Source organism: Chelonoidis abingdonii, chromosome 3 (genome assembly GCF_003597395.2).
Source record: "Chelonoidis abingdonii isolate Lonesome George chromosome 3, CheloAbing_2.0, whole genome shotgun sequence".
NCBI lineage: Eukaryota > Metazoa > Chordata > Testudines > Testudinidae > Chelonoidis > Chelonoidis abingdonii.
Window position 1 is genome coordinate 67,130,495 of NC_133771.1, and position 15,317 is coordinate 67,145,811.

General features: G+C 41.0%; 1 protein-coding gene across 1 annotated transcript in view; it reads left to right on the forward strand.

The window, feature by feature from the left end:
• The first annotated feature begins 7,474 nt into the window (after window positions 1-7,474).
• DOP1A (DOP1 leucine zipper like protein A) overlaps window positions 7,475-15,317 on the forward strand; it is a 96,342-nt gene continuing 88,499 nt past the window's right edge. Inside the window, exons 1-4 of the mRNA XM_075064558.1 lie at window positions 7,475-7,644; window positions 9,878-10,069; window positions 12,524-12,705; window positions 14,384-14,554. Coding sequence (XP_074920659.1) covers window positions 9,932-10,069; window positions 12,524-12,705; window positions 14,384-14,554 — 491 coding nt within the window. The 5' untranslated portion in view covers window positions 7,475-7,644; window positions 9,878-9,931. The remainder of the gene's footprint in view (window positions 7,645-9,877; window positions 10,070-12,523; window positions 12,706-14,383; window positions 14,555-15,317) is intronic.

The window sequence follows — 15,317 nt, forward strand, 5'->3', positions numbered from 1 at the left end:
TTGCAAATAAAGAAAACAATCAAAAGACTAAACCGCCTTTCTAACTGGTACTTACTAAATTGAACAGAAGAGGCTGTTTCAGAAAATTGGAGAGTCTGTATACATGTCTGGTCCCTCTCAGAACCCAGAGAGAACAAAGAAAAAACCAAAAAGCACAAACAAAGGCTTCCCTCCACCGAGATTTGAAAGTATCTTGTGTCCTGATTGGTCCTCTGGTCAGGTGTTCCAGGTTAGTGAGCTAGTTAATCCTTTACAGGTAAAAGAGACATTAACCCTTAATTATCTGTTTATGACAGGAGCATGTTCTGTAATTGAGCAGGGACGTAAGATCGAAACAACGTTAAGCGAGAGGACATTAAGTGGGGAGTTAATGTATTTTTAATGTTTTTTCTCCTATTGCACATTGGGAGATTTATTTGAAATTACAGAAGTTTTCTTCAAAAACAATAAACTTTAATCATGACTACTGTATGCAAGTTTATGGCAAGAATGTAGTTACTTTTATTATAAATTAGGGTCCACCTCTACCCCGATATAACGCAACCCAATATAACACGAATTCGGATGTTACGTGATAAAGCTGTGCTCTAGGGGGTGGGGCTGCTTTACTGTGTTATATCCAGCAGTGGGGCTCAGGCAGAGATTTAAAGGGCCCGGGGCTCTGGCTGCTGCGGGGAGCCCCGGGCCCTTTAAATACCTCCAGAGCCCTGCCCCAACTACCCCGGGGCTCCAGCAGCAGGACTTGGGCAGTGATTTAAAGGGCCCGGGGCTCCCGACAGCATCTGGAGCCTGGGGCTCTTTAAATCACCGCTGGAGCCCTACTGCTGCTATCCCGGGGCTCCGGCAGCAGGCTTGGGTGTCGCTTTAAAGGGCTTGGAGCTCTGACCGCTGCAGGTAGCTCTGGACCCTTTAAATCACCGTCAGAACCCTGCCACCGCTACCCCACCGCTATCCCAATATAACGCATTTTCACCTCTAATGCTGTAAGATTTTTTTGGCTCCCGAGGACCGTGTTATTTTAAATATAAATGGTACATTGAAGCTGGGGTGCGTTATTGAAAAGACTATGAAATGAAAAAAGGCAAAACTTTCCTTTGGGGTGGTTAGTTTCTAGTCCTGTAATAACTTGCAGTTGTTATGTGACATGCCAGATCAAATGTCCCAGAGCTAGGATAATTCTTTCAGATCACATTATAGTTAAACCAGGCCTTCTCTTGAATTTGTATTTATGCTCAGGGTAGATGCATGGAGGAATATTGATAAGGTACACTGAAATCTAATCTATTCTAGGTGCAGAAGACATTGTCACACTACATTTTTCTGTATTGACACTTCAAATAATAATGGTAATACTGTGCAAAATCAGTTGTACAGAAATTACATTGGGTAAATGTTTTAATAACAACAACACTTACTAGGTCATTAGTAGCTGAAGATATTTTTTATTCTATTAATTTTTCAGAAGAAATAAATAAAACTCAACATTAATTCTATTAAACAAATGTATAATGGATTGAAGTAATAATCTCTATCTAATACAGATTATATTTAATAATCTAGTGGAATAGTATTTTGGAAAAAATATCCCAATAGAGAATAAATATGGAAACTTTAGGACACTTACAATGATTTTTTTTCCATATTTTTTATTTTAAAATAATTCTGATTAAATGTTGTGCTTGTAAAAGGGACTGGACAGCACAGTAGTTTCTTTATCCACCGAACATGTATAGCACATACAGTGGTGAGTAAAAGCTTTCCCCACATTAACAAGGTACATCAGGGAAGTGAGTCTCAGGCTAAATGGGAGAGGATTAGGGAAAGGGCTCTATTACTGAATAGGATAAAGTAAAATATAATCTATGTATCATAATTATGAAGAAACATAACAATGCACACACTAGCAATTAAATAATACTATTATTTCATTAGTGTCAAGTAGTGGGCACTTGACCAATATCTAAATATGTAGATTATTTAATTACAGGCTACTAATTATCATATTTGTACATGGAAAAGAGCCAGGAAGATATACTGAACTGTTGATATTTAAGGCCTGGTCTACACTACGCGTTTATACTGATTTTAGCAGAGTTAAACCGATTTAACGCTACCCCCATCCACACGAGGCCCTTTACATTGATATAAAGGGCTCTTTAAATCGGTTTCTGTACTCCTCCCCGACGAGCGGAGTAGCGCTGAAATCGGCATTACCATATCGGATTAGGGGTAGCATGGCCGCAAATCGACAGTATTGGCCTCCGGGTGGTATCCTACAGTGCACCACTGTGACCGTTCAGGACAGCAATCTGAACTCGGATGCACTGGCCAGGTAGACAGGAAAAGCCTCGCGAACTTTTGAATTTCATTTCCTGTTTGGCCAGCTTGACGCAGATGCCATACAACCAGCAGCCAGTATGTGATACTTGCATGAGTAGTCAGCACCCCTTTGTAACTAATGCGATCTACTTGAAGAAGTCGAAAAATGGCTCCTGCAGGATGCTCCGTGATCGGGAGGGTTGTTATACCTCGAAATCTCTGCATCGCTGTCATAGTGGACGAAGTGTATGCGCTTCTGTGCTAACAGCAAACTCCGTTCCCAAAAGACGAAATTGAAAAAACATTTGAATAATATTATTACCTAGAGGCTATGTGAGGTCCGAGAAGCATATCAATATGGAACTCCTACCAACCCATGAGCATCATGACTTGCAGTGCAAGTGAAAATTAAGAGTTCTCAGACAAGTATTACAATCACTACTACGAAGTAATAAATCTGGCAATAACAGCGACTACCCGTAAGGGCTCTGGGGCAGGCTCGCGAAACATGCTGCTTCTACGCTGCGCATGCATATTCTAGGGGGTCCGCACCACTCACTCCCAACCCCTGTCTGTTGGATTCTGACCGCGTGGGTGGTAATCTCAGCCTGGTTGGGATTCTCGGGACCGGGAAATGAGGAGAAGGAAAGTAGAGGACAAGCTTGCAGAGAGCACACAGGACCAAGTTCTCCCCAACAGCCAGGACTTTTCTCACCCACATGAATTATCCTCCCAGCCCTCCAACCACGTAAGCCCAGGACACTGAAGCCATGGAATCAACCTTGTGGAGTGCTGACTGACTGTAAATATAAAACCTGGTTCTCAAAGAAGCGGCGTTTTATGATTTGATGTGCTCTGAGTGAGATGTGGGAGTCAATTCAGCTGCAAACAGTATTGGTAAGGAGTTTGTCTTATCATGTCTGTGGATGGAGCAGAAATCCTCCGGGTACTCTCTCGATGAAGCTCAGTCCTTGGAGGTGCCCACAAAGCCCTTTTGCAGAAGTTTCTGGGCAAGGCAGCCTTTTTCCGTCACCATGGTAGACACTTGACACGCGATGGCATTGTAGCAAGTAACGTGGGTTTCAGCATGACAAAAGCCTACCTGCGTATGGCTGGTTGCATTGTTGGCATTCAAGCAACATCCGTTCTATCCTCTCATGTGTTCCTCAGGAGAGTGATTTATGCTCTGGTAACCTGTCTGAAGTTTTCAGATATTTAATAAGAGGGGACATAGATGGCATTCCTACGGGCTGTTTGCCTGTTGCTAAAAGAGAATCTTCCTTGCAGTGTAGCCAGTGGTGGGAGAGGAGGGAGGTAATGGGGCTTGAGCTTTTTCGCATGTTTTTGGCTAGCAGGGATCTTCCTGTACCAGCACGCTGGGGGAACGGGACGGACAACAGGGTGATTAGCAGGATTTTCTCCATGCACCAGCACGCTTGTGGGGGGAGGAAAGTGATCATCCCATGGTGAGATTGGATAAGGCGTTGCTTTTCTGCTGCGCATGTTTTCAGTGTAGAAGAAGCAGACTAGTGGCTTGCTTGGTATTTGGAAGGAGGGCACTGTTGTATTGAAGGCTGCAAAAGCCAAAAGGACAATGCTTACCATGGCCGCATGCAAGCTGATTCTGCTGCCCGGACCTGCCGGTTCTGTGAGTATCTCTGACACCAGAGCCGGCAGGCATCAATTAAGATGCAATATATGGACCTGTAGTGAAAATCACATGTGCTATGTAGGTGGAAATAGGTTTTCACTGTGAAGAGTATAACCATTATTTTGTAATGTTCATGTACTCTCTCTCCCTCTGTTTACCTCCCTCATGCAGCAGGCAAATTTTCAATCTCCCTACTCCATCCGAAGGCGTATCTTCAGATAATGAAGGAAAAAAAAGACGCGAAAGGTGATACCATGTTTCCGAAATCATTTGAAAGTAACCCGCATGGAAGAGCTCATCTGAATGCGTGGATAGGACGTGTGATCAATATTCACAGGAAGATGCCAGTGAACGTCAAGGGACCAGGAGTGTAAGCAACGTGAGGAGAGGCAGATGCTCGTGCGAGGATGAGAGGGGTTGAGCCGGCAGGGTAGGTCTGACTTATTGGCTGGCCCCACAACTGAAACTGGGTGGCGGGAGTGGGCATACGCTGTGGATTAGCTGCTGGTTTTGACTCAACAGAACTACAGTGCCCCTTCCGGACCCTCTGGTGGAGCTTCACCGGAAGAGCGCTGGTCGGTCACAGATGTCCGCTGCATGGGTCCCCTGTGTATACCACCTCCAGACCGTCACCGGTGTTCATGTTCTTCTCCTCACCAGACCGTGTAAGAACGCTTGGGAAGGCTTCGGCACCCGCCCACTCCACCCCATGTGAGGGCAGCCCAAAGCAAAAGGGCATATCTGATACTTTGAGATAGTTTTCTCAGTGGCCTTTTCCTTCCCTCCCTATCCCTCCCAAACCCCACTCTGGCTACCTGTTGTCTAGTTCCTCTCCCTCATTTTTATAATGACTTTTTTAATAAAGAAACGATCATTATTTTTTTAAACGATAGTGACTCTATTTCCTTAAGCAGCTGTAAATCGATAGGTGGGAGGGTGTAAACATTACAGGGATGGCAATCAGTGGGGCTCAAGGGAACACAACACAACATCACACCGTACCGTGGCCCGCGTGATGGAAACCCTTTTCAAAGCTTCGCTCCTGCGCGACCTCGTGCTTCTGTCGTGTGTCTCTCTAATCGCCCTGGTGTCTGGCTACGTTAAAATGGCAGCTCTGGCCAGGTGATTTCCCTCAGCTTCCCCGCCATAACGGTCTCCCCGCTACTCTCCAGAGATCTGTGGAGCACACAGCAAACAGCATCAAATGGGTATTTTGTATGGAAGGTCTGCGTGAGTCAGTAAATGTGCGCCAGTTGCGCCAAACAGCCGAATGACATTTCTAACACCATTCCGCACTGCTCAGCTGTAGTGTGAACAGCGTCCTGTGATGACTGTCACAGGCTGCCTGTGTAAGGTTCATGAGCCATGGATCAAGGGGTAGCGGTACCCAGCATAACTACAGGATTTCCATCCCCACTGTTGTTTTCTGGTTCTGGGGAAGGAACTCTTGCTGCAGGCCGCTCCTCACAATACCAGATGCTCACTCGTTCGTTAACTCCCTTATTCTTTGAGAGAGTATAGTCACCTGTTTCCTTGGCTTTCAATCCACAGCGATGTGAATGAGTCTCGTTGAACCTGTGCCCTGTGTAGTTCATCACCAGTATTGTTTTGCAGCAGGAGCATAAAAATTAGCCCTCCTCCCGTGTTTAACGTAGCTGTAGTGCCCTGGTGCTCCGGTTTGCCAAGATAGGGCTAAGTGGGTTCCCATCTCTCACCCCCCCCACAGGTTAGGGAATTCCCATTTTCAGCTAAGCCTATCCACTAGTGAACCTTTGCACGTTTCGCAGGAGTCACAATCTTTGCGTTCGCAGTAGCTCACATGGTATTGCTGCTACTTGCATCACAGCAGCCCCACAGTGATTTCCCACTTCCAACAATATGATGTCCCGATCTGAGCGGTAGCTGGTCTTGGTCATGCTAGTTCTGCAGGAGGGCCTATTGCCTACTTGCTTGGTTATGGTGTTTCAGGCAGGGGAAGCAATCACAAAGTTCCACTGAAAGTGCTTACGAGCTTATGCAGAAGTTGATCGCAGTCACTCCCGCGAATCAGTCCCGAACCGTGTGTGTGTCCTCCACTCAGTCTGCTTGTTCCCTGGGCCCGAAAATCGGCGTTCAATGGCTTAGAACTGCCCCGTTAATACCAGCAGGATGTCCAGAAGTGCCAGGGGCCCGCCGGTTGAGAGAATCTGTGTCCATTGTCTCTCTCACTCTCGTTGCCGCTCTTGCCTTGGCCGCCCGCCGTGCCTCGCCTGCTGCGGGCTCCTGCGTTTCAGCATAAGTGGCCCTACAACATAGAATGCGTCAGTGTTTACAACATCCCGTGAGCGGTCTTGATGCTGAGCAGGTCCCATGCTTTTTCGCCCGCTGTCTGGCTAGCGTTTGCACAGTTCACCCAGGAAAAAAGCGTGAACAGTTGTCTTGCTGCTTTCACGGAGGGAGGTGGAGGCTGTTACCCAGAACCACCCACGACAGTGTTTTTTGCCCCATCAGGCACTGGGATCTCAACCCAGAATTCCAAGGGGCAGAGGAGACTGAAGGAACTATGGAATAATTACGGAATAGCTACCCACAGTGCAGCGCTCCGGAAATCGATGCTAGCCTCGGTACATGGACGCACACCGCCGAATTAATGTGCGTAGTGTGGCCGCGTGCACTTGACTTTATACAATCTGTTTTACAAAACCGGTTTCTGTAAAATCAGAATAATCCGTAGTGTAGACATAACCTCAGTCAGGATTAAGGTCTCGAGGAAAACAGACACATTGTTCTTTAAGTAACATATAATAGTCCTGATCCTCTGTTTCTAAATAAGAGTCCATATTCTGGGCTCTTACTCTTTCACACAAACATTTGTGGGTTGGGGGTGGGAGCCTGGAAGGGAAGTCTCTCTCCTCACCAGAATATAGGTGCCTTTTTCGTACATAATGTGTAGCTGGATAAAGAAGAGATGCGGAAATATTTTTAACCTAAGAAACATTTGTTCACTATGTCAGTTCTTTCCTCTTAAGAATCCTGCTGCTTTTGTATGTTTATTCTTTCTTCTCTTTTACTGTTGTTAATATTTTATTTCATTCTTGGAGATCAAAGATTGACAGTCATTGTATCCCTGGGACTTTGTTCTCTGCGTAAAATGTAAAATGGATCTTTTTTTGCATTTATTTTAAAGCAAAGATTGTTAAACAAAATTTCATAAAAGTAATAGAACTCAAGCCCTTAACTTCAGTGGGAAATCCCAGAATGCATAAATTGGCACTCTCATTGAGCATATTTGCTTCATTAAACATTTGTATCATACTTTCCTCTTCTGTTCTGACACAGAGAAAATAAAGGACAATCATCACTATTGTTCCATCCACCAGGCAGCAAGGATGCAAAAGATTTGTGAATCCAGCCTTTATATATAGATCCCATCTGTCCCATGTCCCTTCCTTCCAGTTTGTTTGCCTCCTTGTATCTAGAAGCATATGTCTGTTTTCTTTCTTTCCTTCTTCCTTTAGTTCTCATTCCTGTTTTATTTTATAGGGATAAGAAAGAAAAGAAAAAAAGTGGGGAGGGGGAAGAGACTCACAAAAGGAGGACAGGGAAATGAATAACCAAGTATTCCCGTGATCCTGGAGAAGAAGAGACAGGTGGAGGGAGAGTGTTGAAGACAGAACAAAGAGTTATCCATCTAGGTATTTGTTTGTTTATTTTTATGGTCCCATTGGCCTAATATCAGAAGTCAATACAGGAGTCTTCCACCTTTCACCAGGGTTCTTGGGGGAATGGGGCAATGCCTGAAGGATTTCTCATTGTCACCAATCTTGCCTTTCTCCTGGGTATTTGAGTGACAGGCTATCTCCTAACTGCAGTGAAAGAAGAAATCCTGGGAAGACTAGCTGAGCTCAAATCTGGTGACCTCAAACTCCTTGGCAAAATTGAATGGCTCATCTTGACTGTATCTGCTAAGTTCACTTGGTTCAGCTGTTGAAACCCAGTGCCCTGTTTAGCTGTGTCTTCACTGAGTATTATAAAGGAAGCTTGAAGGTACAACTTTCTCCTTTTCTCCCAGTTATTGAAAGAGCTGAAAAAAATAGGCTGAGACAGAGGTGGCGATATTGCTTGCTATTGGGTGGACTCACCACTCATGTTTTTCTGGCTTGATGAGCATGGTGTTTAATCTCTCTATATGTATCCCAAAATGTGAGATTATCTGCCCTATGGCTTTGTTCTCTTCAGTTACCTACAGCATCTCAGGTAACTGTATTGAAGTTTATGGAATAGAGTTCCATAGAATAGGGTTTCTTGCTGAGATTGGAAAGTGCCTGGTGAATGGCAGAAAATTTTCCACATTTTATGTTACACATCTTGGACAATAAGAAGACATTTATTAGATAGTATAATTCAAGAAGCATTCCTTTTCTGAGTCCTTCAGAATTTTTTTGACTTCCTTGTAACAGTTTCCAAGGATCTACACCTTTGCTGTCGTCTTCATCTTTAGATCTTGGGATATTGCTTTCCACCCCTACATTGACTTTTCTGCTTTCAGTTATTTCAGAGGCCTTTACTTTACTGTAATACACTCCCCAGTAACTCCATTACTTCACAATAGAAGCTTAATAGGAGCTGTCTTTTGAAGTAGCTTTTTTAGTTGCAATCACATCTGCTAGGCCAGGTTGTGAATGGAGTTCTCTTATTTTTACTCCTCATCTTCAGTTTTCCACTTGATTTAGGTGTTTTTTGCTGTCTGCTGGACTTCATCCTGAAATTGAACGTGAAGTTACACGTCAGCCAACTCATTGTCCTTCCCATTCTTTGCTCTTACCCAAGACCGAAAACTGCATTTGTTGGATGTCAAGTCTATTATGTAATTACATTTATCTCATTTGCGGGAATTTAGAAACCTTAAGTCTTCGTGTGTGTTTTGTGAGCAGTCAAACAGAAAAGACTGTGACAAAAGCCAGTAGAAGTACACAAATATAAGTTGTAGTTCCCAGAGGGTTTGTGGATGGTACCATAGGAGCAGTGGAGGAAAAAAAAAATAAAAGAAGATTAAGTAAAACTAAAATATGGATACACAATAGAAGTCCTGTGATGGTGTGTCACCACAATGTTGTAATCAGAGAATCCCACCGAGTTCAGTGTAGACCACTGCAACATGCTGCTAAAACCTCTGATTACAAAATACTATTAAAGTTGTACCTGTGTGCGTAGACTTACTTTATACAAAACAGTACCCGGTAATCCCTTTTAAAAGTATGGTATGGTATATGGCTGCAGATCGTGACAAAATATGTCATTAAATTGGAACACCAAATGTGCAATAAGTAAATGTTAATGCCCAATGCTAGTTCTGAGAACTATGCAACTGTGTTGCATACATATGTCCTTTTTTTTCTTTGCACAGGGGTGATTCAGAAAGTTTGGTTACTTCATGGAAAGCATGATGACAAATTGTTCCAATGATGGCTCAGAAAGAAAAAACAAAATTCAGAAATACTATTTTATTACATAATGTACAGTTGTGCATTCATTGGTTTGAAATTACGGTGTATTGCATTTTTTGAACTGCTCCTGCCATGAGTATGAAGCTTTCAAACTGTTGCTTCATTTAGAGTTATAAACCTGAGGAATTTTTTTTTGCATGAAATCTTTGAATAATTTACATGACTGGATTATTCAAGATGACAGGGTGAACACAAACTCCTTTCAGGAAACACATTTAATATCTGTGCAAAATAATATTTTGTACACAATACACAGATTGTCCTAATTAGTAAGCCTAACTTTATTCTTACATATCTGTAAAACTTTGTACAGGGACGAGATCTACATCTATGATGATCACAAGCTCTTTGCATGAAATTTTATATCTACAATTATTTTAATATTATGAAACTTTTGAAAAAAATGTTCACTTTTTTACAGCTAATGATTTTACATGAATTGGAAGCTGGTATCTAGTGGGGACTCTGTGGGAGGATGAACACGGAGGAGGTGGAGCTACTGAGTGACTCCAAATATAGAAACTATGTAGCAGCAGTTGACAAAGCACTGAAGAACTTTGAATACTCCAGTGAATGGGCAGATTTGATATCAGCACTTGGAAAACTAAACAAGGTATGACAGTAGCACACTTCAGAAGAGGCAGCAAATGTATGGGAGAATAAAGCTTTGAGGATTGATTCCTGACTATAACAAAAAAGATAAGGTTTTAACAGTCTTAAACCTAAAATATTATTAAACTGTTGGAAAAATAGCTTAGCAGGTTAACCTGCACATACGTTAAATTGCTCAATGAACAGAAATTTCGGAGGTGCTAACAAGCTCTTTGATGATGAACACCACTTTTTCTTGATTTTTTTTTCAGAATCCTGTTTCTTCTTTCTTCGTTCTTGAGATCATCCCTATAGTTCCCCCACCACCTCCACAAGAGGGAGGGATACCTCAGTGGTTTGAGCATTGGCCTGCTGGGCCCAGGGTTGTGAGTTCAATCCTTGGGGGCGGGCACTTAGGGATCTGGGGCAAAAATCAGTACTTGGTCCTGCTAGTGAAGGAAGGGGGCTGGACTCGATGACCTTTCGAGGTCCCTTCTAGTTCTAGGAGATAGGTATATCTCCTATTATTATAATTCCTCTAATTATAAAGAGAAAGCTGTAGTACACTAGGAAGGGCTCTTTCTGTCCTCTTAGATATCCTTGCCTTTATGCTGACCTCTCTCGTGCTTCCAACCAGACAAGATGGTCCCTCACCTTGCACAGTAGCCCCATTTGGTTCTCTGCCTCTTACTCTTCCACACATACTTGTCTCCTTCCATCTTGGCTGTACTGATCAAGTCTGGAGGAATTTACAAAGTGTGTGTTTATTAAACCAATTGTGTAACAATTCATCTCCAAATAAAACAGCTAAAGACATAATCCTTGCCAAAACCAACAGATTAAAACAAATTTAAAATCTCTAGTACGAGCATTTTTGGTGCACTCATGACCCAAAAAATATTAGGAAAATGTTTAAAAAAAAAACAAAAAAAACCCAGTTCAGTTTCTGAATCATAATATTTCCAAAAGGCTTTTCCAATTTGCTCCAAATTTGAACGACAAAATCACAAGTTTCACCATGGGCTAATATCAGGTATATGAAATTCCAAGGCAAGGGGTAGGATAGTGCAGCTAGAAATTGGGGTTATAATGGGAAGCAAAGCTCAGTCCAATTAGTAGTTAATTTTCATTAGGAAATACATACAAGTTAATCCCTTGAAATAATTTAGTATGGAATATGAAATATTTTGTAATTTTCAACTGATTTATATATATAAAGCTCACAGGCAAAAGATGTAATGTTTGCTGCTTATTCTGTGGGTAATCTGGGACCAGAAAACTAGTTACAAAATTTTTATCCGTGTTTCTAGTGATTTTTCAGTAGAAACTATTACTATGATAAATGAGAAAGAGAAAGCGCCACATTTTTCACAGGAGCACACTGAAAATCCTTCACTCCCTTTCTCTTTTAAACTGGTGTAGCTTTGTTTATATTTAATCTCATCACTTCTAAACTTTTTAGCAAAATTAATAATTTACTCTAATTTACATTATTGGACCAACCCTATATTTCTCATCCTCCCAAAACTACCAGTGAGAGTTTTGGATGAGGCCAGGATACAGGATTGGACTCTGAACATTGTTATTGCTCTGTCAATTAGTCAGCAAGATAAAAATATGTAATAACTCAGTGTACTTACGTGGCACTGCACAAACATAGGCCCTGATCCTGCAAGAAGCTCCATGTGGGCAGCCCCATGTGCTCCCATGGAGCCTCATTGAACACTGTTGGGTTCCATGTGTGCTCACAAGTCAGCCCATGTGGAACTCCGTAAAGGATTGGAGCCTCAAACTAACTGGTCTGAAGCACTTTTATTTTGCTCACTATGTGCTATGCAATATTCAACATTTGGGAGCACTGCTATGGTTGATGAGGATTACAGAGTAGTAAATTTGTATAAAAAAGCTTTAGCTTTTTTTTTTTAATGTTGGTTATGGTATTCTCAGTACATTCTTACACTAAATAATGAAGCATTATTAACAAAAACATCCAAAAATTAAAATGCAGTTCTATATTCCAATATCAAAGGTAACTGTGAATTCAGTTATGTCAGTTCTGCAGTTTTTTGTTATGCACACTGCATCAATCTACGCTTCTTAAACAGCAACTCTTGATTTTTGCCTGGAATAATTTTAAAAGGGATCACAAAGAGTCCTTTTTCTGGTGACTTTCTGCTGCCAACCTGTATAGGCAGCTGGAGAGTTTTAATTTCTGTCCTGAAATACTACAGTGATACATGTGCCATAAAAACCTGAATAAAATAGAATAGACAGACTTTAACTTGGGCCCTGATGTACGTGAAATTGCACCTATTTACTCAATTTCACTTATGACAGGCACAGAGTAGGCCTCAGGGTAGAAGACAGTAGAACAATTTAATAAAATTGAAATGTGGGACAGTTTTGTTTGGGTCATGGAAATATATTATGTCGCCCAAGTGGGATATTTTTAATTGATTTAAATTTTTCTTGGCAGGTTTTACAAAACAATGCAAAGTACCAAGTAGTACCTAAAAAGCTGACCATTGGCAAGCGTCTAGCACAATGCCTTCATCCAGCCTTGCCAGGTGGGGTTCATCGGAAGGCACTTGAAACATATGAGATTATCTTCAAAATCATTGGACCCAAGCGTCTGGCTAAAGATCTTTTCCTGTACAGGTAAAAATAGTTAAAAATATCATTAACTTTCAGATTTTTAGTTCATCTAATGTAGTTTAGAAGACTTCTTCAGTTTCATATTTTAAACATGTTTTTAAAGATTCTATACAGATGAACAATATATGCTGTAGCAAAACGAGCCACTTAGCTGCAGCATCTTGCAATATGACAAGTTAAAGGCTAACGATAAATACAATATCCTGTAATTTAACCAAAAGCACCACTGCTGATGCTTGGTGTTGGAAGACAGGCTCCAAGGTGCTTAGCATCTCCATTAAAGGTGGCACATGCCAACTAAGGATCGAGTACTTGAAGGACAAGCAGCAGCTTTTAGAGAGAAGTGTTCTCAGTAGCTACTGGTGTGGTGCTCTGCCCTTGTTCAATGATGATAACAGTTGGCTGCGTGCGTGTTCCCTCTGTGTGCTGCCCCACATGATTCTGAAAAATAAAATTGTGTTCAGAATTCTGTTTTTTACACGTTTGTAGTAATTTATGAGATTTGGCGCAGACAGTGAAGATGTATTTTTGTTAGTTAGAAAATCTCTGTTTTGTTCATCAGATTTAAAACTGACTTCTGTTTTCCTGAAATAGCTATAGAAGCAGCAATTGCACATAGCAAATGTAGAAAATCACTTAGACACCAAGTTATAGAAAGATCAGATAAAAGAACAGCCTGTGCTGACTTATAACATAAAGGGATCAACCCAGTGAAGATATTATTTTTTTATATGCAATCCTAGTTTTTGATCATTTGGGCAGCAATCATAATCCAGGAATGAACCATAGCTTTAGCAGTCTGCCTTGTGTTTGGCTCTGTTTAGATAGATTTTATTGTTTTGGAATGGGGGTATGGAGAAGGGGTATTAGTTTATCACCCTCACAATGTGGAAAAACCCTCATAATAGGAGTAACCCACTGTTCATTTACATTCATTCAACGTATGCTTATAAAATTAAACTTTCCTTTAACCCTTTTTAACATTCACACATGAGCAATGGGGCTGTTGCTAGTTTGAGGACTCACTTGTGGGCTGAATATCTGCAATCAATGGATACTGTGTTGTTTGTTTCTTTTACATTATATTGTGTGATATTTGTATATTTATTTTGTTTGTCCTGCGTCTTATTTTTGTAAAGTACAAGTTCATAGTTTTTATTATAGGGAAATAATTTTCTGTACTTTTTAACTTCTTCAGATTAAAAACATTAGTTCCCATTATGCCGTGTCTACGTTTCTCTGTTTTCTTTATAGACTTGAAGATGCTTTTCTTGTGGGGGTTTTTTTTTGTTATAATTCTTTTTCTACTATCCTGCATTTAAGATTTAATTTTCCAGAGGTGGATCAGTTAAAATGATAGATTCCACCCCTCCTAGTCTCACTAAAGTAGTTCAGTTTCATCTAGTTATATACTTGTTACAAGTCACATGCAATTCTATATCTCCCTTTCTTGAAATGAGATTGATAAGACTGCATAAAGTCAACTAGGGGCCTTGTACCAGTCTATTAACCTGGGACGTGCTCATCACCATAGTGTCACTGTGCCAATACAAAACACTAAGACAAAAATATATTCTTGTGACAATGCTGGGCACAGCTATAACTGTTTTGTGTAACCTAATTTAGGTGTGTCACATAAATAGCTTCCTGAAACAGTATTATTGTATTTTATTATTTACAGTTCGGGATTATTTCCTCTTCTTGCCAATGCTGCTATGTCGGTCAAACCAGCATTACTCAGCCTGTATGAGATTTATTACCTTCCTTTGGGAAAAACATTAAAACCTGGTCTGCAAGGATTGCTAACGGGGATTCTGCCTGGTTTAGAGGAGGGATCAGAGTATTATGAGAGGTAAAAATATGATATACTAATATATTTGTACTACTAAAATATTGGTTTTTAATTTCATGAATTGTTGAGTTTTGCTGATATGTTAAAAAAATAGATATTTAAGTAACAAGTTTTATCCAGAAAATGATGTAATCAGAGATGAACATAAAGTTGATATCTTTTTAAAAGATTCCGAATATTATGTTAGAAGAAAGAGAAACTACTAATTAATGGCATATATTAAAAGGAAATCCAATCAGGTAGGCCCCAAATTGAACTCATTTTACAGTATTAGAGATATGTGATGCATTAGAAAAATGTATTTCTTCCATTTTAGTGGGCCCCCCCCCATGATTGTTTTACCATCCTTACAAACTTTGAAAAGAAATAGGTGTAACACTTAATCTTGGTCCAAAATATAAATCCAAATTAAGTGCAAGGTATAGCAGACAAGAGCAGTAGGACCTTCTCTTCAGTTTACATACTAAAATTCCTATAATAGTATTGACCTTTCTGAGTGCAACATATATATGTGAATACAAGTTTGCAGCAGTCTCCGGGGAGCAGCTGCTCTTTCTATCTGGGGAGTCCAAGCCACAAACAGGAGGGGAAGAATGCTGTGATATTGTTGACAAGCACTGTAGCCCATGTGCAACTAATGGTAGGATCTTGTCCGTATGGAGGATGAGAGTGCACGTAGTCTTTGGAGAAAGTTCTCTAGTTTTTTCAAGCTAAACTCCAAAGCAAGTATTATAGACTCTCCAAGTAGAGAGCTATTAGTATG